The 27,874-nt window shown below is 37.4% G+C and overlaps 2 protein-coding genes across 2 annotated transcripts in view; one reads left to right on the forward strand and one right to left on the reverse strand.

The window, feature by feature from the left end:
* The window catches only part of LOC145989221 (scoloptoxin SSD14-like), a 40,133-nt gene extending 12,466 nt beyond the window's left edge, over window positions 1–27,667 (forward strand). Inside the window, exons 6-9 of the mRNA XM_083124528.1 lie at window positions 12,641–12,828; window positions 23,410–23,650; window positions 26,466–26,579; window positions 27,292–27,667. Of these exons, the coding sequence (XP_082980654.1) occupies window positions 12,641–12,828; window positions 23,410–23,650; window positions 26,466–26,579; window positions 27,292–27,450 (702 nt within the window). The 3' untranslated portion in view covers window positions 27,451–27,667. The remainder of the gene's footprint in view (window positions 1–12,640; window positions 12,829–23,409; window positions 23,651–26,465; window positions 26,580–27,291) is intronic.
* Window positions 13,710–22,779, reverse strand: LOC145989220 (BTB/POZ domain-containing protein 6-A-like). Its single transcript, XM_083124527.1, has 5 exons — window positions 22,744–22,779; window positions 21,646–21,775; window positions 19,228–19,361; window positions 15,801–16,005; window positions 13,710–14,652 (listed from the first exon to the last, which is right to left on the reverse strand). The coding sequence occupies exons 2-5, from the start codon at window positions 21,769–21,771 to the stop codon at window positions 13,786–13,788; spliced, it is 1,332 nt and encodes a 443-aa protein (XP_082980653.1). The 5' UTR covers window positions 21,772–21,775; window positions 22,744–22,779; the 3' UTR covers window positions 13,710–13,785.
* Window positions 27,668–27,874: the final 207 nt, after the last annotated feature.

Genomic DNA, 27,874 nt, shown 5'->3' on the forward strand with positions numbered 1-27,874 from the left:
TTCTTATTTTTCGAAGTTGAATGGAAGCACATGTTTTTACGCTCTCGTAATACTGACCTTGCCCCAGTGATTTTAAATTGCTTCCATCCGTTTTTTTTTCTGTGTTATTTCCGCATGCACGCAACATTCGCTTTCAATAGTTTAATGAAATACAGAAGGAGTGTTAGTTTAGCAGGTTTTGAGTTTACAATTTATTAAATTAAACAATAATTTATGTAAGAATATACTTGTACTTACCGAACACAAAATAATAAAAAGCACATGTGAATCTTTGCGTGTGTTCATGTTATATGACGACTGAGTAAAAAAATAATGTTGACTCCCCGAAAGATAAAAGTTCCTGGTTCGACATCAGATGCATGCAAATTTTATGTTTTGCTCTCCAAAATCTTGATTTTTATGTTTGTGCTATTTGTCATACAGCAGAGGAGAAGAGGGGAGAGGGGAGGGGAGGGGGTACTATTAGCGCCATCTATTAGCAAACAATAGAAATAAAAAAGTAGGGTCAAACTTTTTCAACACCCAAAAATTTTAAACGTCCTCGTTTAGTAATACGATCAGCAGAAGACGTTTAAAGGAGTACTCTTAGTCGAGAAAGCTAATTGCTAGGGCCCATATATTGCTAAAATGTTCTTTGATTTGCATATTTCTCATACCGCCATATGTTGTTCTAGTTGACTTCTTCCAAAAAATTGCTAATTAGCGAGAGTTAATTAAGCAAGGCAAGTAAAAGAAGCAAATAGGGCAACATGTGCCGGCGTGAGAATATGTAAAAATTCGATTCAAAGGTGGATCGAATTAAAATTGGGGGATATTTTGCATTTTTTTCCTATAATGTACAAAACATTTACCGTACATAATCTTTTCCATTTACAACAGTATAAAATAAGAGGAATGTGTGACAATATCTATATTAATTAGGAATGTGTGTCGTATGCTAGGTTAGCTAATTGTGTCTTCTACAGCTTCACTGTTTAGAGGAAAGATGGAAAAAGAGAGCTCTACAAAAACTAACGCTCTTAACAATATTGTACGTCCGTGAAAATTATATATATAAATAAGACTTAAGCGTATTATCTGCTTTCATGTCAGATTTTGCCAACCTGTTAGCTGTAGTGTTTAGGTGACAAGCGACCTGCTCAAATATGATACTGTTGGTCAATCATTGTCGTGATTAAGGATTAAAAAAGAGGGGGCGGGTGAAGTCAGATTCAAAGAGAATGCCACGTGATCACTTTGATTCAATAGCTCAGACTAGTTCGCTGCACTTTTTGACTGCACTCATGCGTCTAGTTGGTTACACGGTGCATCCTACCTCGTTGATTTGGTGTCACGTAGTGTATTTGGTGTCTGCACCACGTCCTGGAGAGGTGTAATATGTGGTGTGGTGTATGACCACGTGGTGAGTGCTTAACTAATCAAATGAACGTTTAAAGCAGCGGACAGGCATTTGTTGAATCTTCTGAATTTGAACACTGCTATTCGTCTACTTGGTTGAATGTTATTTTCTTTCACCAGCCTGACACCGGGATACACCTGCACTGCATCTAATGTCAAAGAAGTGCAGCGTACTAGACGAGGATATTAAATTGCTCTGTTGTAAATGAGATGCATGATGTTCTCTCGCAAGTTGTTAATATGAATTGATGTTAGTGTGAAGAAACTGAAGGCAGAATAATGCTAATGCTATCTGGACTCGCTTAGTTAATTCAAGATAGTCGCGACAAACGTAAACGGGCTGTGCAGGACTTGGAAAATTTTTTCGATTGATGAAAATTTGGTTCTATGATGATGACCTATACTAAATTTTTGGTATGGGAGGACAGAGGATACCGAGACTCGACCAACACACTAAACCCCAGACCTCTCTATGGCTACATGTTCGGAAGTTACGAGTGATTAAAAGTTTTGGGAGGGTGTGTGCAAACATCCCTTACCCTTGAACTCAGGACCACCAAACTTTGGCATACATACGCTACATCCCCAAAATCGACAAGGGGTGGTGTTTGGGGGAGATTTTTCGATTTATTTTCGCGCAATATCTCACCGTTTTCGAGTTATTTGCAATTTTTAATGCCGGACTTGGAAAGTAAATAATTATCTACCTCATCAATAAATTGAAATATAAAGGAATAATCATACTACATCTACGAAATGTCAATATCATGCTGCTGCTTCAACTATGATAACCTATGTTTATTTTGTTAGGAGCCAATGCTAGTGCATGTCTCTACGATGATCCTATCGAAAAGAAATTGACAATTGGCCCACCCTTGACCTCCAAATTTCGTACACGTACTCTACATCACCAAAATCAACAAGGGGGTCGACCCTATCTTCTGCACAAGTCTGACGTGTACGTCCTGTTTCGCGAAGAGTCGACAACCTTCCACAGCTGTTTGTATTATATTACATCAGATATTATATTGCATGAGTGAGTTGGCTGTGTGTATAAAGACTAGTTTCAGACATGGACGCGAATATAATGCCATGATAATTAGCTGCTGTCCAAAGTTATTGCATAACTTAAAATATTTATATATAAAAAAGGATATTTATTGTACTGTGCTTTCTAGCGAAGGTATTATTGTAAACGATATTGTTTGTAAATGTGGAAAGTTAGAAGCTCAATCCCCGGCCTATCAATGATAAAAAATTTCATCACGGACAACAACCAAAAAAAAGGGTGTGCACGTCACAAAAGCATTGTCATATGGACTGACGATTATTATTTTTTTTAAAAAAAAACAGACCTAGTTATGATGGGTTATAACCTGTGATGTCTTGCAATTGTTTTTGCTTATTTCAATGTCAGCGAGCGTGATATGAAACATGCATGCGAAGAAGGGAGGGAGATCATAACAAAATAATTCACACTTCGATTTCATTACTTTCGCTAGTCATGTTTCACCTCCTATCTAGAAGGATACTGGATGCTATTTTATTTGAAGATGGCTAAAAGCGAGGGAAGGAGAGAAATGTTACTTTTTACTTTTTTGCCTGTGTGTGACGAAAATAGTTTTACATGCATACGGCTGTATCGTGATCTGCTTGAATCATCATCACATCTGTGAGTTTTCAGTATTGCTGAATATATTTACATATCAACTAACGGTTATGAATTACGTAGAAATTGGCTTTTGTTAACGGTCCAGTGGCGAAGTTGGAAACAGAGAGCGGTCACATCAGACAGGTGCTCCTGGTATCTAAAGAAATGCCCCCCTCTTACAGAAAAAAAATGGAGTGTTAGAAAGGAAAGATGTTATACCCGAATGAACGGGGAGTCTCGAGCATATTCCAATCCTCATCTTCGCGTTCAGCTAACGAGGAAAAAAAAGAAACTTTACATATGGGGGACTCAACAGCTGCTGTACGGTATTATCCATGGATGTTAAAACTTTTGTTTTTTTCTGAATAGACGGACATATCAGTGTTGCAATCTCCAGATGAGACCGGAGCTTATTATTATTATTATTATTATTATTTTGGACAAGGGGGATCAGATCAATGTATGGACTAAAACTTTTCTTTACATCAAAATAAAACAGAGGATTTTTTACTCCACTGCTTACTTATTATTGTAAAGAATGAGGTGCCGCGTCTTATTGTATAGTCTTCCAACAGCACACCTCGGGGCGTAAATTTCTGCTTCTTCATGTATGCAAAATGCACTTAACTTCTGTTGTGAAGCGAATGGAGAGTTTGTTTTGCTGCTGTGATTAAATACTAAACCAAAATCTTATTACATAATTTTGAAGTATATTTGTTAATACGATCTATATTATATGTCCTCCTCCGTAGTTGAGCGGGTTAAGGCGTTCACTCGTCTTGAGATCGTTCGCTGCGGGACGGCGTAGGTTCGAATCCGGCTCTGGTTGGAATTTATTCGGCCTATGTATAGGGCCGGTGGCAACCCACCATCGTGAGGAAATTGGGAAGCTCCGAGTGAGTGAGCGTAACCTGGTCAAGAAGACCTACAATAACGGCTGGGGGTTTGTCGGGCTGATCACTCGTCACCCCAACACTGGTCTGAGACCTCCACGCTATAACAGGTGACGGCGGAACAGTGTGGGAGGGAGACCAGCAGTCGGTAGGTAAGCCAAGGCCTGCCATGGTGCTGTAGAGCTGTAGGGTTATGTTATCTATATTATATCATCGCTATAGGTGGTCCATATTATGCGCAGGAGAATTTAAAAAATGTCTTGTTTCTCGAACCTGTGACCTGCAGATTTGCTTTTGCTGGCAACAGAAACAGAAAATGGCACTATGTTATTCTATACTGATACAGGTATACTGTAATCATAACAATTTTCTAGTAACAAAACAACAACTATGTCGGAAAGAAATGGTGGGGGGTTTGTCTGTGTGGGGTCTTATTAACTACTTCACATCTGTACCCGCACAACTCATCGACTACAAAGCAACAATGTTAGGAAGTATGTGCATGGCCCCAAAAATACAAATTTAAAATCACTAATGAGACATGAACTCCCTTCACTGGTGTATATTTGAATATGCGAAAATGAGGTACTTTGAATAACCACAAAAAAGCTTGCAACGGTATAGAGAAGGGTCACAACTTCAAATTTTAGACGATTTTTCGTTAATCTGCAAAAGGCCAGGGCATTCGAATTCAAGGACGGAAAATATGAACAGCGAATGAATGCTTTAGAGTAGATGTGATATTTAAAGGAGGTGATCATTTTTTTTACTTTCTCAATTCAAACAAAAATTCATGAATATTATTATCATTGAATGGTTGGTTAGGTGCTCGGTTTATTTTGTTCCTCCGAACGATAGATGGAATGTATACAAGCCTGTGCCTCCTAAGTTTATCGCGGCTATGAGGATGAATCGCGAAATGAAACGAACTGGAAACTTTCAATATATATATATATTTTTTATAACATGCTTCACTAAGGAGGTCAAATGACAAGTTGGATTGCTATCCTTTTTATAACTTGTTAATTTTATTACGAACGAAGAAAGAATGCATGGCACTTAATGCTGTAATGTTATTGATTAGATCATTGTTTATCTTGTCCGCATCGATTAATCTCCTTATGTTCTTCTTCTTCGTCTTGTCGTCGCGTCCATCTCTTCTGTTATCACAATCGAGACTTCTAGATTATCATTTCTTCTCCCTGAAATTTTAGAAATGTAATTTTTCATGATCATCCAGCGAACGCCTGAGACATTTCAGCAAAATGTCGATTATTCAATGGATGTTGTAAGGTTCCATGTTTTGTTTTTTTCACTATCTCTTGTTTGGTCGATTTTGAATTTGGGAGTTATTTTTTTTATTTTGCCTTTCGCGACATGTTCGACTAATCGTGACAATACGTTTCAACCTTTCTGCATAAACGTTGAAACGTTTCAACGAACGTTCGTTGAAACGTTTCAACGTTTATGCAGAAAGGTTGAAACGTATTGTCACGATTAGTCGAACATGTCGCGAAAGGCAAAATAAAAAAAATAACTCCCAAATTCAAAATCGACCAAACAAGAGATAGTGAAAAAAACAAAACATGGAACCTTACAACATCCATTGAATAATCGACATTTTGCTGAAATGTCTCAGGCGTTCGCTGGATGATCATGAAAAATTACATTTCTAAAATTTCAGGGAGAAGAAATGATAATCTAGAAGTCTCGATTGTGATAACAGAAGAGATGGACGCGACGACAAGACGAAGAAGAAGAACATAAGGAGATTAATCGATGCGGACAAGATAAACAATGATCTAATCAATAACATTACAGCATTAAGTGCCATGCATTCTTTCTTCGTTCGTAATAAAATTAACAAGTTATAAAAAGGATAGCAATCCAACTTGTCATTTGACCTCCTTAGTGAAGCATGTTATAAAAAATATATATATATATTGAAAGTTTCCAGTTCGTTTCATTTCGCGATTCATCCTCATAGCCGCGATAAACTTAGGAGGCACAGGCTTGTATACATTCCATCTATCGTTCGGAGGAACAAAATAAACCGAGCACCTAACCAACCATTCAATGATAATAATATTCATGAATTTTTGTTTGAATTGAGAAAGTAAAAAAAATGATCACCTCCTTTAAATATCACATCTACTCTAAAGCATTCATTCGCTGTTCATATTTTCCGTCCTTGAATTCGAATGCCCTGGCCTTTTGCAGATTAACGAAAAATCGTCTAAAATTTGAAGTTGTGACCCTTCTCTATACCGTTGCAAGCTTTTTTGTGGTTATTCAAAGTACCTCATTTTCGCATATTCAAATATACACCAGTGAAGGGAGTTCATGTCTCATTAGTGATTTTAAATTTGTATTTTTGGGGCCATGCACATACTTCCTAACATTGTTGCTTTGTAGTCGATGAGTTGTGCGGGTACAGATGTGAAGTAGTTAATAAGACCCCACACAGACAAACCCCCCACCATTTCTTTCCGACATAGTTGTTGTTTTGTTACTAGAAAATTGTTATGATTACAGTATACCTGTATCAGTATAGAATAACATAGTGCCATTTTCTGTTTCTGTTGCCAGCAAAAGCAAATCTGCAGGTCACAGGTTCGAGAAACAAGACATTTTTTAAATTCTCCTGCGCATAATATGGACCACCTATAGCGATGATATAATATAGATAACATAACCCTACAGCTCTACAGCACCATGGCAGGCCTTGGCTTACCTACCGACTGCTGGTCTCCCTCCCACACTGTTCCGCCGTCACCTGTTATAGCGTGGAGGTCTCAGACCAGTGTTGGGGTGACGAGTGATCAGTATTTGTAGGTCTTCTTGACCAGGTTACGCTCACTCACTCGGAGCTTCCCAATTTCCTCACGATGGTGGGTTGCCACCGGCCCTATACATAGGCCGAATAAATTCCAACCAGAGCCGGATTCGAACCTACGCCGTCCCGCAGCGAACGATCTCAAGACGAGTGAACGCCTTAACCCGCTCAACTACGGAGGAGGACATATAATATAGATCGTATTAACAAATATACTTCAAAATTATGTAATAAGATTTTGGTTTAGTATTTAATCACAGCAGCAAAACAAACTCTCCATTCGCTTCACAACAGAAGTTAAGTGCATTTTGCATACATGAAGAAGCAGAAATTTACGCCCCGAGGTGTGCTGTTGGAAGACTATACAATAAGACGCGGCACCTCATTCTTTACAATAATAAGTAAGCAGTGGAGTAAAAAATCCTCTGTTTTATTTTGATGTAAAGAAAAGTTTTAGTCCATACATTGATCTGATCCCCCTTGTCCAAAATAATAATAATAATAATAATAATAAGCTCCGGTCTCATCTGGAGATTGCAACACTGATATGTCCGTCTATTCAGAAAAAAACAAAAGTTTTAACATCCATGGACAATACCGTACAGCAGCTGTTGAGTCCCCCATATGTAAAGTTTCTTTTTTTTCCTCGTTAGCTGAACGCGAAGATGAGGATTGGAATATGCTCGAGACTCCCCGTTCATTCGGGTATAACATCTTTCCTTTCTAACACTCCATTTTTTTTCTGTAAGAGGGGGGCATTTCTTTAGATACCAGGAGCACCTGTCTGATGTGACCGCTCTCTGTTTCCAACTTCGCCACTGGACCGTTAACAAAAGCCAATTTCTACGTAATTCATAACCGTTAGTTGATATGTAAATATATTCAGCAATACTGAAAACTCACAGATGTGATGATGATTCAAGCAGATCACGATACAGCCGTATGCATGTAAAACTATTTTCGTCACACACAGGCAAAAAAGTAAAAAGTAACATTTCTCTCCTTCCCTCGCTTTTAGCCATCTTCAAATAAAATAGCATCCAGTATCCTTCTAGATAGGAGGTGAAACATGACTAGCGAAAGTAATGAAATCGAAGTGTGAATTATTTTGTTATGATCTCCCTCCCTTCTTCGCATGCATGTTTCATATCACGCTCGCTGACATTGAAATAAGCAAAAACAATTGCAAGACATCACAGGTTATAACCCATCATAACTAGGTCTGTTTTTTTTTTAAAAAAATAATAATCGTCAGTCCATATGACAATGCTTTTGTGACGTGCACACCCTTTTTTTTTGGTTGTTGTCCGTGATGAAATTTTTTATCATTGATAGGCCGGGGATTGAGCTTCTAACTTTCCACATTTACAAACAATATCGTTTACAATAATACCTTCGCTAGAAAGCACAGTACAATAAATATCCTTTTTTATATATAAATATTTTAAGTTATGCAATAACTTTGGACAGCAGCTAATTATCATGGCATTATATTCGCGTCCATGTCTGAAACTAGTCTTTATACACACAGCCAACTCACTCATGCAATATAATATCTGATGTAATATAATACAAACAGCTGTGGAAGGTTGTCGACTCTTCGCGAAACAGGACGTACACGTCAGACTTGTGCAGAAGATAGGGTCGACCCCCTTGTTGATTTTGGTGATGTAGAGTACGTGTACGAAATTTGGAGGTCAAGGGTGGGCCAATTGTCAATTTCTTTTCGATAGGATCATCGTAGAGACATGCACTAGCATTGGCTCCTAACAAAATAAACATAGGTTATCATAGTTGAAGCAGCAGCATGATATTGACATTTCGTAGATGTAGTATGATTATTCCTTTATATTTCAATTTATTGATGAGGTAGATAATTATTTACTTTCCAAGTCCGGCATTAAAAATTGCAAATAACTCGAAAACGGTGAGATATTGCGCGAAAATAAATCGAAAAATCTCCCCCAAACACCACCCCTTGTCGATTTTGGGGATGTAGCGTATGTATGCCAAAGTTTGGTGGTCCTGAGTTCAAGGGTAAGGGATGTTTGCACACACCCTCCCAAAACTTTTAATCACTCGTAACTTCCGAACATGTAGCCATAGAGAGGTCTGGGGTTTAGTGTGTTGGTCGAGTCTCGGTATCCTCTGTCCTCCCATACCAAAAATTTAGTATAGGTCATCATCATAGAACCAAATTTTCATCAATCGAAAAAATTTTCCAAGTCCTGCACAGCCCGTTTACGTTTGTCGCGACTATCTTGAATTAACTAAGCGAGTCCAGATAGCATTAGCATTATTCTGCCTTCAGTTTCTTCACACTAACATCAATTCATATTAACAACTTGCGAGAGAACATCATGCATCTCATTTACAACAGAGCAATTTAATATCCTCGTCTAGTACGCTGCACTTCTTTGACATTAGATGCAGTGCAGGTGTATCCCGGTGTCAGGCTGGTGAAAGAAAATAACATTCAACCAAGTAGACGAATAGCAGTGTTCAAATTCAGAAGATTCAACAAATGCCTGTCCGCTGCTTTAAACGTTCATTTGATTAGTTAAGCACTCACCACGTGGTCATACACCACACCACATATTACACCTCTCCAGGACGTGGTGCAGACACCAAATACACTACGTGACACCAAATCAACGAGGTAGGATGCACCGTGTAACCAACTAGACGCATGAGTGCAGTCAAAAAGTGCAGCGAACTAGTCTGAGCTATTGAATCAAAGTGATCACGTGGCATTCTCTTTGAATCTGACTTCACCCGCCCCCTCTTTTTTAATCCTTAATCACGACAATGATTGACCAACAGTATCATATTTGAGCAGGTCGCTTGTCACCTAAACACTACAGCTCACAGGTCGGGAAAATCTGACATGAAAGCAGATAATACGCTTATGCCTTATTTATATATAATTTTCACGGGGCGTACAATATTGTTAAGAGCGTTAGTTTTTGTAGAGCTCTCTTTTTCCATCTTTCCTCTATACAGTGAAGCTGTAGAAGACGCAATTAGCTAACCTAGCATACAACATACCTTCCTAATTAATATGGATATTGTCACACATTCCTCTTATTTTATACTGTTGTAAATAGAAAAAATTATGTACGGTAAATGTTTTGTACATTATAGGAAAAAAATGCAAAATATCCCCCAATTTTAATTCGATCCACCTCTGAATCGAATTTTTACATATTTCCACGCCGCCACATATTGTCCTATTTGCTTCTTTTACTTGCCTGGCTTAATTAACTCTCGCTAATTAGCATTTTTTTGGAAGAAGTCAACTAGAACAACATATGGCGGTATGAGAAATATGTAAATTAAAGAACATTTTAGCAATATATGGGCCCTAGCAATTAGCTTCGTCGACTAAGAGTACTCCTTCAAACATCTTCAGCTAGATCGTATTACTACGCGAGGACGTTTAAAATTTTTGGGTGTTGAAAAAGTTTGACCCTACTTTTTATTTCTATTGTTTGCTAATAGATGGCGCTAATAGTACGCCCTCCCCTCCCCTCTCCCCTCTTCTCCTCTGCTGTATGACAAATAGCACAAACATAAAAATCAAGATTTTGGAGAGCAAAACATAAAATTTGCATGCATCTGATGTCGAACCAGGAACTTTTATCTTTCGGGGAGTCAACATTATTTTTTTACTCAGTCGTCATATAACATGAACACACGCAAAGATTCACATGTGCTTTTTATTATTTTGTGTTCGGTAAGTACAAGTATATTCTTACATAAATTATTGTTTAATTTAATAAATTGTAAACTCAAAACCTGCTATACTAACACTCCTTCTGTCTATTGAAAGCGAATGTTGCGTGCATGCGGAAATAACACAGAAAAAAAAACGGATGGAAGCAATTTAAAATCACTGGGGCAAGGTCAGTATTACGAGAGCGTAAAAACATGTGCTTCCATTCAACTTCGAAAAATAAGAATAAATGTGTGCATACAGAACACATATGCTTTCTTTTCACAGTTGTAAAAACACTGGTACTATTTGTAATCACAGTGCTTACTCATGTATTTTGTTTAATATTTTATTTCAAATTCACTGTCAGAAACTAGTGTTGTTAGTTTCTGCATGTAGGTTTATTTACTCTGTTGGTTGTCACTGTCAAGTTTTTAGTATTCGTACAGCATAAAAAGCTATAACCCCCCTCTCAAAATATATACATTGTATACGCCAAGATGCCCAATAGCCTGGCAACACATCATGAAAAAACATGCCAAGAAGACCCAGTGGGTTTATAAGTCAGTGCTGCCAATTCCTATTTGTAGGTTAGCTTAGCCAGTGAAAGATCATATAGTAGAATTTTTGTAGAGTGGGTGTTTGCGAGTTCCCTATGAAAACCTTATAATACTGAAATATTAAAACAAACAGAGTCCCTTGTAGGTTAGTTCGGTGCGTAAATAAAAAAATAATAGGTTAAGTTATATCACTTAGGATCGTAAAAAAAATTAAAAAATCGTAAAAAAAAAAGATAGGTTAAGTTGTATCACGTAAGATCGTGATATACCTACCAAGTATAAATGGAAAAAATGAGTGCAGTAAAAATTTGTACTAAAACATCGCTAAACGCTATAACATCGACAAAAAATTGTCAAAATATGTCAAAAACTTATATTCGATTGATAAAAAAAAAATACCTACAAAATATGATCCTCAAATGATGACGTTCAAACAGTGCATAAATAAAAAAAATGATATGTTAAATTATATCACTTAGGATCGTAAAAAAAATTAAATAATCGTAAAAAAAGAATAGGTTAAGTTGTATCACGTAAGATCATAATATACCTACCAAGTACGAGTGGGGGAAAAATGAGTATAGTGAAAATTGTACTAAAAACATTGCTAAACGCTAAAACATCAACAAAAAATTGTCAAAATATGTCAAAAAGTGATATTCAATTGATAAAAAAAGAGGATACCTACTAAGTACTACTTTGAAACAACCCAATAGCACTACTGTGCATACATACATACATACATACATACATACACACGCACACGCACATACACGTAGCCAACGAAAAAGAAAAGGTATTTTTCGTTCGCTACGCACACACATATATGATATAAGGCATTGAACATATTTTTCGATTAAAAAGAGTAGCAATTTAATTTCATACAGAGGCAATAAATTCTTTTATCCTTAAAATTCAGATAAAAACAAGAATTAATGCATAAATTAATGTGATCACGTGTGCTGAAATCTTTGCTCTTTTAGCTTTAGTTCACACCAAACATCGTCAAAATCGGCCATTATCCTTCACACCTTTATATATAACTCTTATGACAGCTTGCTACGACGCCATGGCCGAGGGATCCAAAGGCGAATCTCGGCCTGGGAAAGGGTGTTCTTTATGGGTATCCCTTCATCAATTTCATCATATCATTACTCATCCTCATCGTCGAGACTAGCCAAAAGTGGCAGAAAAGCGACGGTAATTAACAAATTAAATTAAATGTGTGAAACGTTAATTCGCGTTTTGCCGATTTTCTTTTTTACGTGCAATAACTTCATAGCCTATATACTTGCCTTTCTTGGATTCCTAAATGCTATTTTCTAATTAATTTACCCAATATATTGAAGTAGCGAAATTGTAGTAAATGGAAGTAGATTGTCACTATGTTGAAGATGTTTCTAAGTTTAAATATAGAAAACTGAAATTCGGTGGGTGTAGTGTTCATGCTAAATAGAATATGTTCAAATAACGAACTACTAGAAAACTTAAATTAGACCGTCACCATTTTGAACTCTTAAAACTTTGAATATGGCGAACTGAAATTTAGTGTTGCCAATTCACATTGAGAACCCTTGTTCATTTCAGATTGTTGCCAACTTGACATCGTCTGACTTTATCAGAAGCATCATTAATGACATCAGTGACACGGAGACACATAACGACCCAAGTTTTTACGGAGTGTACTATAATGCAGAAGATCATGGGACAGGACATGTGTGCGTGCTTGCTCCAAATGGTGACGCGGTGTCCATCACAAGTACCATTAATCAGTTGTAAGTATCTGCAGTGTCGGGGCGTGGTGGGCCATTCGATGTCAAATCGACAAGGTCCTCAACCTTACATTTTTGGAAATTTGGTAAACTGAATGCCGATATAAATTAACTTAGGTTAGATATGGGTTTTATACTCTCCATGACTGAACCGATATGGATTGGTTTAGAAAAGGATATTACTTGCCTTACAAATAGATGAAGATTGTTTCTACACTTGTCCTCTCAAATGTCACTTGTCTGACCTCCCTGTCAGACATCGATCCAATCACACACCATCGTCCAATAATCGTTCTCCACTTTTCTCCTCTCTCACAATCCGCTCACCTTACTCTCTCTCGTATTCTTGCCAACTGATCACACCTCCTGACAATTCCAACACTCATGCCACATACCCTTCCAAGTCAATCACCTGACCTTTGCCTGATTACTTATTCAGCATTCCTTTCTCTGCTACCTGCTATTCTAAGACTTTATACTTCTTACCCAATATCTTGTGTACGATACGCTATCTATCTATTTCTCTCTATCTCTCACTCTTCCCTCTCTCTCTCTTCTCTCTCTCTATCTCTCTTTCTCTCTAACTTATATCTTTCCTCTGTTCGTGTGTGTGTGTGTGTGTGTGTAAGAAAGAGAAAGAAGGACATTCTCATCTTCGCCTTTCAACATCTTCTTTTTCCCAGCTCTCCCTTCACACTCTTCAGAACTCTCTTCCCAGTGTGTGTGTGTGTGTGTGTGAGAGAGAGAGACAGAGACAAACAGTAATTCTCTGACTTTCCCTTCCGTATTTGTTGGAAAGTAACTGCCTTACCGCAACAGAACAGCTCTCCCAAAAGTAACACACAAATCATGATTTATTGCCGAAAATACATAGGAGTAAATAGCTTAAACTGACCAACTGTAAAGTATTTGTGGATTTATATTGTGGATTTTACAAATTTTTCAGTCAAAAAGGATCTTTCATTCCAAACCTCTGACAAAGAAGAAATTTTTGGGCATCTTGTCGTAGAAGGATCTGAATCTGTTTTGCGATGGCTTCTCCAGCGGGTACCAACCAAATTTGATCAGCTCGACGGTCACTGTGATTATGTCTCCGGCACTGAAATTCAGAGGATCTGATAGTCGGAAGCGAGACTCGGACCCCCAGCGGCAACGCTCGTAAGTCGGGAACCAGGTCTGCACCGTGGCGTGGTTCTTCTTCAAGCTCAGGATGAGTGTTTCCTCGTAGGTGGACACGTCCTTGCCAGGACGCAGCTCGAGGAGAGCCTGGAACTTGACTTCCTGGTTGGGAAGAGTCACCGTTTCTATCTGTCCATCTTCGGAGGCCGTGAACTGTTCTTCGATTTCCTGGCTTCCACGTCTCGACTGATGAAATGGGGTTCCGACGTCCGGAAACATGGCAGCGATTTCCTCCAACTTGAAACCGAGGAATGCCTGGTTCGCGGGCTTACCTCTTTCGGTCTCGAGTTTGCAGATCTGCGCGTCTGGCTTACCCACGCCGGTCATTATGCTGCTGTAGATGCCGTTCAGTTCCTTGTCGGTCAGCAAGCCGTTCTGATCTGTGAGGGGCTGCATCTCTTCGCTTTGCAAAGTCAGGAATCTGATCTTCCTGATTCCCTCCCCGAGAACCATCCTCTGATTGTTTCTGTCGGGGTCCATTCCTCTCCTTCCGCACTCCTTCGAGCACCATCTAACCACCGCATTGTATATCTGCAATTCCGAGTCGATGTTCAGAGACTCCTGGTCCAGCAGTAGTTCCAGAACCGGGAGTGATACGCCTTCCATCTCACTACATTCCAAAAGCTCATTTGTTCTTTGCTGTACAATCTGCACGGAACGAAACATAAATCTCATCATGAATTACAATAAGACAACTTTATTGCGCTTTAAATTTTACATTCGACTTTTTTAATGCCCAGCATTGTAGTTTAATCTTTGAGGTCCACTTTGTGCACAGATGGACTAATGGGGACTGGATCTAAAGTGGGATCCGAACCACTGTGCAATGTGCCTTCACCACGTATCGAACCCGAAACCCTTTGATTACAAGGCGATGACGTTACCACTACGCCTTGGGGAGACCTATGTGTGTATGTGTGTGTGTGTGTGTGTGCATACCACATACACACAAGGTGTTGCAAAAGTCGGTATAGCTACACTTGCTACTTGGAAATAATGTGTAACTGCATACATACTTTTGCACCCCCTGTAAGTTCCTCTACATACAAACAAAAAACGAATGTCGAGATATACGTATTAAATAAGCTATACCCCGACATGACAGAATGAATTCATTTGCTAATGAAAGTCATAATATGTTTAAACCTCATTTTCCATCTTTACCTTAGATGTGAAATTAGTTATGTAATATTATAGTGTCACTGAAATGTAATTTTCGCCTAACATTCACTTTCAAAGGGGGAGGGGTCCCTCCTAATCCCCACTCTCCCACAAGTCAACACCTCTTAGTGTTTAGCGTTTTATTAGACAAAAAGGACTCATGGTTATGACGTAATAGCCTCCACTTTGGACAAACCAATGGCTTCACTGGCCATTTTAACCATTTAAAAACCTAGCAAATAAGCAATCATATCCATGATCCAAACCTGGAATCCATAACGTCGTGCAAACCTATAAAAAATATGGAGGGGAACTTAGATCCCCCCCTGCATCCTTAGAAAGTTTTCTTCGGGAACTCATGTTGACTATATACCTTCTCTGGGACCTGGAAACAGTTGTGAATCTACTTTCTCGCGCTGTTCGACGCCCCACGTGACAAACATGGACGCTAAGCCTAAGAACAAACATGGTCTCCTTAACACACAAAAGCATATAACAGCCTGAGGTAATTTCTTCACACAGTAAATAACCCAGCAGTGAGAACCCACAAAAAGAGTAAACTCAAGATTTTATACACAACGTGCACAACTGCCTAGTTCATAACCTTAACGTCTAAGTATCGTATCACTAATTACCTGCATCATTGGCTCAATTAATACTTTGTCCTCATAGGACACACCACATTGAAGAACTTTCCACACATCAGGCAGTTCTACATTTCGTAGAATGAATTCCACGCATATTGCCTTCAAAGCAGGAAGTTTAAGGCTGTCTGACAATTCGTAAACATCGATTGATTCTTTTATGGTTGAAAACTCGATTGCCTGATCATACACAAATCTGTAATGCACGTAAAATACAATTAAAATATATACATATATACTCAGCTTGCAGTCAGGATTTTATTTCGGGGGTGGGGACTCATCCCTTATCAGCACGGGCGTCGCGAGAAATATTTGGAGAAGGGGATCAAGTCATTGATGAAACTTGTTTAGTAGAAATAAAAATGAAAATAATAATTATTGCTACAGGTATATTTGTCATTTTACAACAATAACTATTATAAGTTATTGAAAATAAACCAATTTTAATCCACATTTATTATTATTATGCTGTTCGATCTGCCTTGTGAGTGAATAACCAACATAACTGTTGCCCACTATTTTCTTACATTTTGTGCAGTTTGTGTAATGAAATTCATAGTTATTGTATTTTGCTTTTAACTTTTACACATTCCATTAAAAAAAGGCTTTAGAAAGTGAGGGGCAAATTTTACTCATGAAATTTATTACCCCTCACAAAGAAAACTGTAAATTTTGGAAGCTGTGGATCCATTTTTCATTTGAATTAAATGGTAGAATATATACATATATATTTCACTCTATTATACACTACACGTTTTTCAATCTAATGTTTAATTCTGCTAAGGAAGTAAAATTAATTACCGATATATGATTATGGGAGTACGGTAGACTTATGGACTGGAGAGTTCTGCAAGCGAGTATGAGAACCTGATTTTATGCCTTTGCCTGGCTTCACTTCTAACCTTCTTGCATGTCTGACTACATGTGTAGATTAGAAAAATTGGGTTTGGTGACCCGTGTGTCCCGTTTCAGTGCTCCGCTCAAAACAAAATTTTGATCGATTGAAAATTATCCTAAATTAATACTATATATATATATATATATATATATATATATATATATATATATATATATATATATAAATTTTCCGGGAACAAGCTTGCTGTTCTGAAGAAAATCGTCAGAAGCAAATGTAGGACACCAAAATATCCACCCATTTCATTGCTTACCGGTTTGTAACAAAAAATCATGTAATCTGCCTTCCTTGAGTTTATTACCCTTGCCCTAAGTTGCTAAACCAGATATTCGAACCTCTTGTTGGAAATGACGCATATAATCAAAGTCTCTGCTGAGCTTGGTCGAGAGATACATTCGAGTTGCTGTAGGTGCGGCCAATGTATGTTTGTTCGTTCGTGGGAAGATTTCTTAAGTGCTTTAGTGCGTTTTCATTTTTAATGGATAAATTCCTATACTTTTGTGGTAATTTTTACATAAGAATCAATTATCTTGGACCTGGCAAAAATAAATCATACTAACGCTTATGCTTTTGTCCGTTAATATAGTAAAAGTAAATCGTTTCTAGTAACAATTCCATAGGAACAAATTTCAGATTTGCCCCCCAAACTGAATAACCTAATTACGTCCCTGAGATATAGTCTTACCATAATGAACTTTATGGTGTTACCTATCATGGACAGGTTCAAGCTGCGCATTAGATAAGAAATTCCCCCAACCGAGTTATAGGAGTAATTTGATTTGAAATATTCTAGGAAAACATTGCAACATTATACAACAATATCAAATCACCCTTAAATATAGACTGTTTCAATTACAACGTCCCAGGTTGTATCACAAATATGCGAGTTAATTATGATCCAATGACTTCTAGCACAAAGACAAGGAAGCATATATCAACAAAAGATATGCTCTACAGTGCGATGACATTTATCCTTGGGGGAAGCAGCCCCCATAAAAATTAATAAAGTAAAAAATCCTTAAGGTCTTTCTTTCTACAAAACGATGTTTAAATTAGTGGCTATTTGAAGGTGAAAAGTAGCCTTTCTCTGCCTTTGCATTAGTCATTTCTTGATAAAAGAAAATGTCCTTTGCTTTCAATGTTTGCAAGAGTTATTTTTGAATCGACCAACCCTCATGCATAACATATTAATCTTATTTCCATATTTGAAGAAAAATCATAGTTTTGTGTGTCTACTGTGCTCCAAAGCTTTTAATATATATTTTTAAGAATGCTTCGCTGATCTGTCTCAACGCTGGTAGCGTCCGAGTGCATTCGGTACATCTCCAGCTGACTGCGCGAGTCTAGCCAGCGAGTTTACGAGCAGTGTACAGCAAGAGCAATAGAGGTAGCTATAGGCTCAGAGTAGAGATGACGCCAGCGGTTCACTTCTTGATTGGAGGCGTCGGGAGTTATGACTCGCTCCCAAGGTGCAAGTGCAGAACGGCCAGAGCTGTTACGGAAATAATCTCACTCTAACAGCATTTTATACGGTACAGAAAATCCCTGTACGTAGATATTTAACCGTACAGTTTGCAACACTATAGATACAGCAGTAAACATTACTGATGTACTGCGACTGCATTTCAGCCCCTGCTGATTGGGGGGTAAATATATCGTGCATAGAAGCTAGCCTGTTGTGAAGTGGTGCAAGGTCACCATGTCCTGGGTCTGGGGTGTTGGACGAAATACACATTTTGTCATATTGCCACAAAGTGATGGCAAGTGTTTCCACCTCGAAAACGAACGGACTGGGAGTTCTTTTCAGATGGTAAAAATTAATATTATATAGAAAAGATAAAAGTAAAAGAAAAAGTGTTTTGCAACTGTAACGCTTTGGGCCAGCACTGTTGGTCTTGCTGTACTAAAATTCACGCTTGAGTTACTTTAGAATAACTATTTTCAGCAAAATAATTGTAACTCTAACTCAGCTACCATAAGAAATAACTTTTCGGAGCGGATTGTCTCATCTTTATTGATGATCATTCAAAATGAATTTTCATTAATTTTTGTCATAGACTTCATATGCTTAAAAATTAAAACATAGGAGTAAAAAATTCAAAGTAAACACTTATACTGTTCGGAAATTAGATACATAACGCAAATCAATCGCTCATAACAAATATGTACTGAATGAAGGTTACCATTTTCTTCATATACATTATTTTATCAAAACATAGTATTATTTATTAGTTATTACTATTGGAACGTCAATGTAAAAGTAACGAATAATTTCAATGCCTGTTACTTGAACAACATAACTGAGTTAAACTTACTCTTTTCAAAATGTATTTAATTAAAGTTACTGTTACTGCACAAAAAGTAACCGTTACTTGCAACTGCATTAAGAGTAACTAGTTGCTTCCAAGCACATTTATAAGAACAATCTTGTCACGTTGATACCTTCTGGTTGAGGGATCGTAACTAATACATGCAGGTCTAGGTCTATATAATATAATTTACCTGAGAAACTGCTCAAAGATATCCGGTTTTATCGTGTCTATTACAATTGGTCCGTCGCTTGGTTCCGGATTTGAAAGATACATTTCGAAAGCAGGACAAGTTGTCGTCAACAGCAGCTTGTGAGCTCTGAAGAGCTTCAGTTTTAAAAATAGAAAAAGAAAAAGTATCATTAGTTTTGTGGTCATTCTTGATTATCTTCAATCAATTTTGCTCCGATTATAGAACGTATAGGCCTGCTGTCCAATAACATTAAAGGGAGTGCAAGTGCATGTACAGTGGGATCCATGAGTATTACCGTGCAAATTGTCCATGACCATGTTGGTGCACTTTATTTGACCCACTAAGAGCTTCAAGAATTAAAAGAAAACTCAAAACAAGCTGTTGACAACTTTGCACCAGCAGACATAGAAATCCATCGCTTAAAAACACACAGGATGTACAGTGGGATCCATGAGTATTACCGTGCAAATTGTCCATGACTATTTTCATTAATTTTTCTCTTGTATCCTATGTGTTTTTAAGCGACAGATTTTTATGTATGCTGGTGCAGAAGTTGTCAACAGTTTGTTTTGAGTTTTCTTTAAATTCTTGAAGCTCTTATTGGGTCAAATAAAGAGCACGAACATGGTGATGGACAATTTGCAGGGTAATACTCATGGATCCCACTGTACGAGAAAAATTAATGAAAATAGTCATGGACAATTTGCACGGTAATACTAATGGATCCCACTGTACAATATTTCATATGTGGTACAAGTACAAACCAAAAGAAATCTTCTCATTGATTTGGTATATTTAACTTCGCTTTTCTGCCACTTTTGGCTAATCGCGAAGATGAGGATGAGATGAAAGAGATGAAGGGACGCTCACAAATGCCCAGGTCGGAATTTAAACCAGCCTCATAGCGCGCTGTGCTAACCACTCCGCCACGAAGATCGTCAGAAACCTTCTCATCGGAGTTCTAGAACATTTGGTAAAATGTTTAATCATGAACATTAAAAGATTTTGGTCCTACTTTTCCAAATAATCCGACTTTCGTTCAAACGTACAAAACCATTTAAATGTTAAAAAAGAAACACCTTTATGCACCATTTTAAATTTTAAAGACCAATTTTTTTTTAAGTTTTCAAAGGATCACCGCACAATGTTTTGCAGCTTGTAGAAGTCATTAAACAAATTTTCTAAATTATGTTTCTCTTTTTTGTTTCACGCTTCGTTTCGAGTTCTAAGTCTACTTTATGCACACATAGGCTAATTGAGTCTGGACCTACAGTTTAATGTTGGATCCATACCACTATGTGCCTCCATTGTGTATCGAAAATTGAACCCATTGAACAGAAAGTAACGACGTTGTAACTACGCCATCGGGAGGCTCTCGAGTTCTGGAATTCCTGAAAAATATAATCTTGTTCAGAATGTATCGATGTATATATTTGTATCTAATGAATTGACTGGCATTTACGATAAACAAAATATATGACTTACTTATGATTACTCAATCAGTAATACACTTGATAATCAAGGGGAATCGGGGTCAATTGCCGGTGGTGGTATGCACATTCCACAGTGGTTCGGATCCCACTTTAAACTTCCTATTAGCCTATCTGAACATAAAAAGTAGCCTTGAAACTTTTGCTTAGTATGTCTGTAATAAATGCGTAGAAATGTTCAAATATCATCATTATAGTTTACCAAAGTTTTTAACAAGATCGAGTGTTTCACATGATACGTCTCGTTTCGTTCAAATTTTACATAATATAACTGTCTCGTTCTCGGTCTGAACTTGTGAAAAGCTACTTTGGCGTCAGTTGTACAGTCACGGTTCTGGGTTGTAATGATACCATTGAAAGTCAATGGGATTATTACAATCCTGGAATTTCCGTGACTGTACGTACAACCCATGCACGAAGTTTCCAACGAATTGTAATCGCAGAGAACATGACCAGGCATAACAGCAATACAGTTGAGAAAACACAGGCAATAGGATTGGCACAGCAACTTAGCCTTCATAATCCTTATATATCCAACATGATGCAAACCTATCCAATGTGCATGTCATGTGAAATATCGAAGGCCTACAATTTGTCTGTTCAGTTGCGACCGAGTTGATGAAACTGCGCATGTGCCAACTGGGCGAGTCCAGCATCAAAATAGGGGTGACCACTGCAAGGGAATACAGACGGGGAAGCAGGTTCCGTGAAAACCGTCTGCTGCTGATACAGCATTGAATTTTCACACATAGTAACGTCGCCATAGCAAAGAGCGAGCGGTAATAAACAACTGAAGGCATACAAAGTACTGAGTGAGCTAAAATCGAAACAGCCTAGTTTCGCCTTTGTTTTTATTTACTTCCCCTTTCTCGTTTGGAATTATCCACTCGAGCTGGGATCATAATGCGGACAGTAGCTAATCGCTAACCTTTTGTTCACCATCGCTGTGTATAACGAAGCTACAGTCAGATAGTTTCTTGTTGTTGAATATATTTGTGAGGGTATTGAAATTCCTGGAGTCACCCGAAGGACTGGTTTCCTGCTCCTCATCCATTTCTCTGTGTAAGAAAGAAATTTTCATTCACTCTAAAGTGTACTTTACCACATACTGTTTTCTTTATAAATTAGATGTAATCTGAATTAATATTTCCTCGACCACTCAGGAAAAGATAAGCAACATTTCACTTTTGATTCATTTCACAGAAATATGTTTGGAAGGTTCAACTTTCATGTTTTGTTGTTACTGCCATTGTAATGCCACAATTTGTATTGAACTAGGCAGGTCATATAACAGCAGTTATACATTAGATAAATATATGGGAAAATTCTGACGTTTCCTCTTCCCCTATATTTTGTTCAATTTGAACAATATACACATTCACTTATTCATTTACAGACGTATCAGACACATAGATGCAGTCTTCGCTTGGCAACTTCTCAGTCAGGACGTGTGTCATTTATCGTATAGATTGACACAGCATCAGCGACCGAACATTCGTGTTCATCAATAACTTTACAAATTAGTCGGCCCCCATGAAAGAGTGGTAAGAAAAGAGCGCTACGATGCCAGGGGTCCAGGGTTTGAATCCCAGCCTGGGCATGGGTTTTCTTTGTGAGTGTCCCTTCATCAATTTCATCGTATCATCACTCGTCCTCATCTTCACGATTAACCAAAAGTGGCAGAAATGGAAAGTAAAATGAACCAAATAAATCAATCAATTTACATGAGAAAAATCATGAAGTAAATTCATAAATCAATGTCACTTACAACACCCGCCCTAGCAGATATTAATTTATTTGCATTATATTTATTATTATTAAATTTATTATTAATTGATCGATACTTAGCATCAGCATCTAATGCACTACAACTGGAAGTCAACCTTTCACTCTCCACAATTTTATCAATCTGGCCTAAAATAAAATGTACAATTCTTAAACAAATATTATGAAGAGATAACAAAATACTTGTAATGCAAAACTTTAAGTAATTTCGAATTATATTTTAAAGCACATTGTTTGTTACCTTCTTTTAACTTCAGAGTGAGACGTTTGTATTAATTTTGCCACTGGTTTCTAAGACAAGCTTATATGTTTGTTGACGTATTGTTAGTTTTGTGCATTGTTCACCAGCATCAAATTCTTGTAGTAATTGTGCGTGTGTGTCTAGAGGTACCAAATAGTTTGGTGAAAATTTCCAGATTTTTTATTATGGTTACAAAAGATCTTACAAAAATATTAGTTAGATTCTCTTGTCATTTTTATATTCAAGCAATTAATTGTATTTTATTGAAAATTAATTTAATTTTAGATTGATATTCGTGAAAAACAGCTTGCTTGCAGTTATGAGAGTTTTAATTCATCTAGAATAATGCAAATGTAAAAGTAACTTATAGTTGTGTACAAATAAACAGTAACTATAATGGAGTTATTTTTCAAAGGGACTAACTGAAACCACACATAACATTCCCAAATTTTTCACAAAGGCCTATTTTTGCTCTAAATTTATCCACCGGTGATAGAAAAGTGTTGTTAAACCTCTGAATGTAACTGTAAAGAATTTTGAGTGAACACTGAACTACAACTCTGTTACTTTTGAGAAGTAACTTTCCGCAACTGTTTCCGCCGTCTCATCTAAGGTACTTAAGTTCAAACCTTGACCAATTGTCGTACTTTTTTGTTTCTTCCGTAGTTTCGGCGCAAAGTTCCTATCCAGAAGCACGGGTATAATTCTGAACAACCATATGAGCGATTTTTCTTTCCCCAACTTCAAAAATGCTTTCGGAATCCCCGACTCGCCAGCGAACTCAATCGAGCCTTTGAAGCAACCCCTATCCTCCATGGTGCCGTCCATTTTGGTGGACGACGACGGAGATGTTAGACTGGTGGTAGGAGCAGCCGGAGGGTCAAGAATAATTAGTACTGTAGCTACGGTAGGTATTATGGAAGTTTTCCGGACCCTGTCTTGAAGTTTTTATAGAATAGAATGGAATGGTCTTTATTTAAGCAGGCGTGTTTCGGCCTCACGGGCCGTTCTTACAACCAACCCTTGTCAAAGATACAATAAATGAATAAAAACAAAAAGAAAGAAGAAAAACACATAATGATCATGATAATACAATAAAGATAATATAAAGATTATACAATGATAAAATAATACATTGGATAGATTAGTATATATACTGTTGAGTAAAGATAAGTAATAAGTCTTCGGTAGTTCAATGTGTATGCGGGGGGTAGGGGGAGCGTTGGTTAGGTATGCATTATATGATGTATAAGTGCAGGTGCAATTGTTAACATATGAAGGTTAATTAAGTTGTTGGGACAATAGTAAGTTCTTCAGATTTTTCTTAAAACTTTGATGGCAAATAATGTTAGTCAATGGTGCAGGCAGTTTGTTCCATTCCCTGATCCCTGTAACAATGATGGACTTGTTATATGTGGCGGTTTTATGTTTGGGGATTTTTAGATTGTGCTTGTTGCGGATATTATGTTCGGCTGATGTTCTACGAGAACAGATCTTATCGGATAAGTATTTTGGGGAGCCACTCTTAAGTATTTTGTACATCAAGGTGAGTGTTAAGTATTTTATTCTATTGTTAATGTTTAGGCAAGAAAGTTTCTTTAAATAGGGGGATACATGTTCCTTTCTGTTTAGGTTAAATATGAAACGTATACAACAATTCTGAATTTTTTGAAGTTTATAGTTTAGGCCCTGGGATATATTACTGTACACTGGAGCGCAATAGTCTAATGTGGATAGGACGAGTGATTGCATAAGACGATCTTTAACATTAGCGTCCAGAGCATGTTTTAAATGATACAAAGATTTAAGTTTCCCCATACAGTTTTTCACAATAAATTCGACTTGTGGCTCCCAATTTAAGTGTCTATCGAACACAATCCCCAAGTTTTTGCTTGTATCCACTTCCCTTAGCGGTATACTGCCAAGAGTTGGAGGAAAAGGTGCGTTTTTTTTTTAAGTTTCTTAAGAGTACCATGAGTTCCTATGGTCATGAAGCAAGATTTTGTTGGATTTAATTGAAGGGAGTTCCTCCGTGACCAATTTGTTATAGCATCAAGGTCGAATTGAAGTTTGGTCATCGCATTATCGTAGTTTTCTGTATTGCACTGAATATAGATTTGCGAATCGTCAGCATACTGATGGTAGTGGCAATATTGGACAGCGCGGTCGAAATCAGCTACGTAAATCATGTATAGTAGTGGACCCAATATACTTCCTTGAGGGACGCCTTGTTGAAAAACTAACCATTTAGAGTATGTGACTTCCGGTTCCCGATATTTCACACGTTGTTTCCTGTTGCCGAGATATGACCGAAACCAATTTAACGCGTTTCCGGTAACGCCATAGTGATACAGTTTAGCCAATAACAATTCATGATTGATCGAGTCGAACGCTCTTGAATAGTCCAACAAGACTAAAAGTGTAACTTCATTTTCATCTATTCCTTTACTTACATTGTCTACGATATCTACCAGCGCAGTGCAAGTACTATGCATTTTTCTGAAACCAGATTGAAAGTGTGGTAGGAAACCTTGAATATGTGAAAGTATTTGTTCATAAATTACTTTTTCAAAATACAATTTAATATGCGTACATATGCTTTACAGCTGACTTGGGCAACTCGCATGCACTTGTGAGGGCTGACGAGCGCTCTGTGCACGCAAGGTTCTAGCATATGCAATGCATCCCAAGGTCTTCTTCCTCCCTTCCTTCCTCGTCCCTCCTTTCCGCCCCTCTTGCAACACTGCATTAGCCTTGCTCACTCCAAAGGAAGAGAGTAAATGGGGAGAGAAGGGAAGAGATTGATTGTTTTGGCTAATTGCGAAGTTGAGGATGAACGCGAAGAGATGAAATAGATGAAAGGACAATCACAAACACACATCGACATAATACAGAACAAAATACAAGTCCCATAGATTATTATACTGGCCATGTAATCTGTGTTTTATTGTCAAGTTTTCGATCTAACGTAGTTTCTACTTCAGTTATTCCATTCTGAACTTTATTTATGTTGTTTGCCCATACAAGAAATAATTTCAAATTTAACCTTCCACTCTGCAACACACAGGCATATCAGTCGTCGTTTTCATATTTTGCTGCAAAAATATGGAGTGCCCTACCTAAGAACATGTCGAGCATATCTAAAATAGAATCTTTCCGAAATGAAGTAAAGAATTTGCTTTTGGCAGAGCAGAGATTGTGTTCAAATACTATGATGTAACTTGTATGTTTATGTTATGTATCTTGTCTACATCTTTTTTTTTAAAAAAAATATTTTTATTCATTTTATTTTATTTTTATGTTGTTGTCTTTTCACAATGTTTGTATCATTTTATTTATACATTTATTACAATTACTTTATCAATAGATCTTGTAACTAAATCATACAGTTTATTGTACACTGTATTAATACTGTAATAACAAAGAAATTTAAATTTAAATGTAAACGATGACACGGGTTAGGTGGCAGAACAGCCTCAGGCTGAACCTCGCCCACGCAAATAAAGAATTTGAATTTGAATTTGAATAAAAACAAGCTACCTGATTTTGTAACCTGAACGATGGCAATTTCGAAGGGGGTCGATGAACCTCCTTACGCCAAGGCTTTAAGCTGTGTGCAGCATTTAGAATAAAGCATTATCAAGCAATCAATATTACAAAGGTGGTCAAGTGATCACTTGGTCTTCCCCGTGGGTGTGACAATGTATTTAATTTCATTTCAGATTATCATCAATCATTTGTGGTTTAATCGGTCGCTGAAAGATGCTGTAAACACACCACGTCTCCATCATCAGTTGCTGCCCATGAAATTATTCTACGAGGAAGGATTCCCCAAGGTATGCTGTATGTTTTGAAGTATTATACGAGGGCAAGTCAATAATTACTGAGCCCGATTATGTTACGAAACAGTGTTCAAGGTAGAATTACATCAGATATAAATTTATGCAGACCAAGCCTTGAGAGAGATAAAGATAGAAAAAGAGAAGAGGCTATTGATTTTATGATCCAAAAATCACAGAAATATACAAAATACAAATACACTTGTGACACTAAAATTTGCATAAACATATAAAATTCATATTCTAGCAAAAATATGTCTTTAGAATTAATTTTCTCATGGGGTGAGCTATTGATATTTATGTAATAATATGTAAGAAGGATAACTTGTAAAAAAAAATTGAAGTTTGAAACTGTATATGGGCCTGTTTATTTTATTCCAAATATAACTATCATAATTGTTGCATCACGACCACATAGTAAGCATGAACACATGCACTGAGTAAATTCATAGACACACACAGACATATTACACACAAACTATACGAGGGAGATTTTTTTCATATGATGCTCACTTCCTTAGCACTTTTTCAGCTACCTTTCAAACAGCTGTTCATAAACACTTGTTCAGTTTTATTTGTACAGCCTATTCTAAGAAATTACAATATTTTATCTTGACCTACAGTTTTGTAGACGAAAATTTTTCCCCCCGTCAGAATTAGTAGCCGTGTTTCAAACTGCTTAATTACTAGCATACTTTTTTTTTTTCAGGAATATGTAGAAGGTTTAGAGAAGATTGGCCACAAAACAACAGAAGTCAAGCTCAACTCGATGACGTCAACTGGGACTTCGATTAGTCGAGAACAGGGTAAAGTCTATGCAATGGGAGATGCAAGGAGATTGGCACCCGGAGCTGTCGATGGTTTCTGAACCATACTTGTCGTCTGCTGAACGGAAATTCCCATATTTACGTATCCTGCCGCGATAGCGCTAGTGACGCCGCGAACGTGACGTCACACGATTTTGTCATACGTCTCAATAACTGTTACTGCAACAGCAACCTGCGTACAAACGTTGAAGCATGTTTTAAAAGATGACAAGTGACTGTATTGCATCTTTAAAATTTGAAGATAATATAAACGATCAGAAAAGCAATGATCCTCGTTATTTATTAAGTACCCATTGCTTCCATATGATAATATGCTTAAGATGGTTAAATTTTCTTGAGATAACCACCGCGTACCCAGGAAGGTAGACTGAACTGTTTTTTAGCAGTCCCGCATTCGATTTTTTTTTTAAGAAAGCTGCACGAAGGAATACGTCCCCACCAATACACCTTAGACACTACACTGAC

This window comes from Lepisma saccharinum, chromosome 6 (assembly GCF_977018435.1).
Source record: "Lepisma saccharinum chromosome 6, izLepSacc3.1, whole genome shotgun sequence".
NCBI classification, from domain to species: Eukaryota; Metazoa; Arthropoda; class Insecta; order Zygentoma; family Lepismatidae; genus Lepisma; species Lepisma saccharinum.

Bases quoted from the DNA above. Each gene is read 5' to 3' on its own strand.
- LOC145989220 (XM_083124527.1), bottom strand. From the start codon at position 21,771: ATGGATGAGGAGCAGGAAACCAGTCCTTCGGGTGACTCCAGGAATTTC. The intron at 16,006-19,227 runs GTAAATTATATT...CGTGCATTACAG, and splicing joins ATCTTTGAGCAGTTTCTCAG to ATTTGTGTATGATCAGGCAA. The intron at 14,653-15,800 runs GTAATTAGTGAT...CGTTCCGTGCAG, and splicing joins TAATTGAGCCAATGATGCAG to ATTGTACAGCAAAGAACAAA.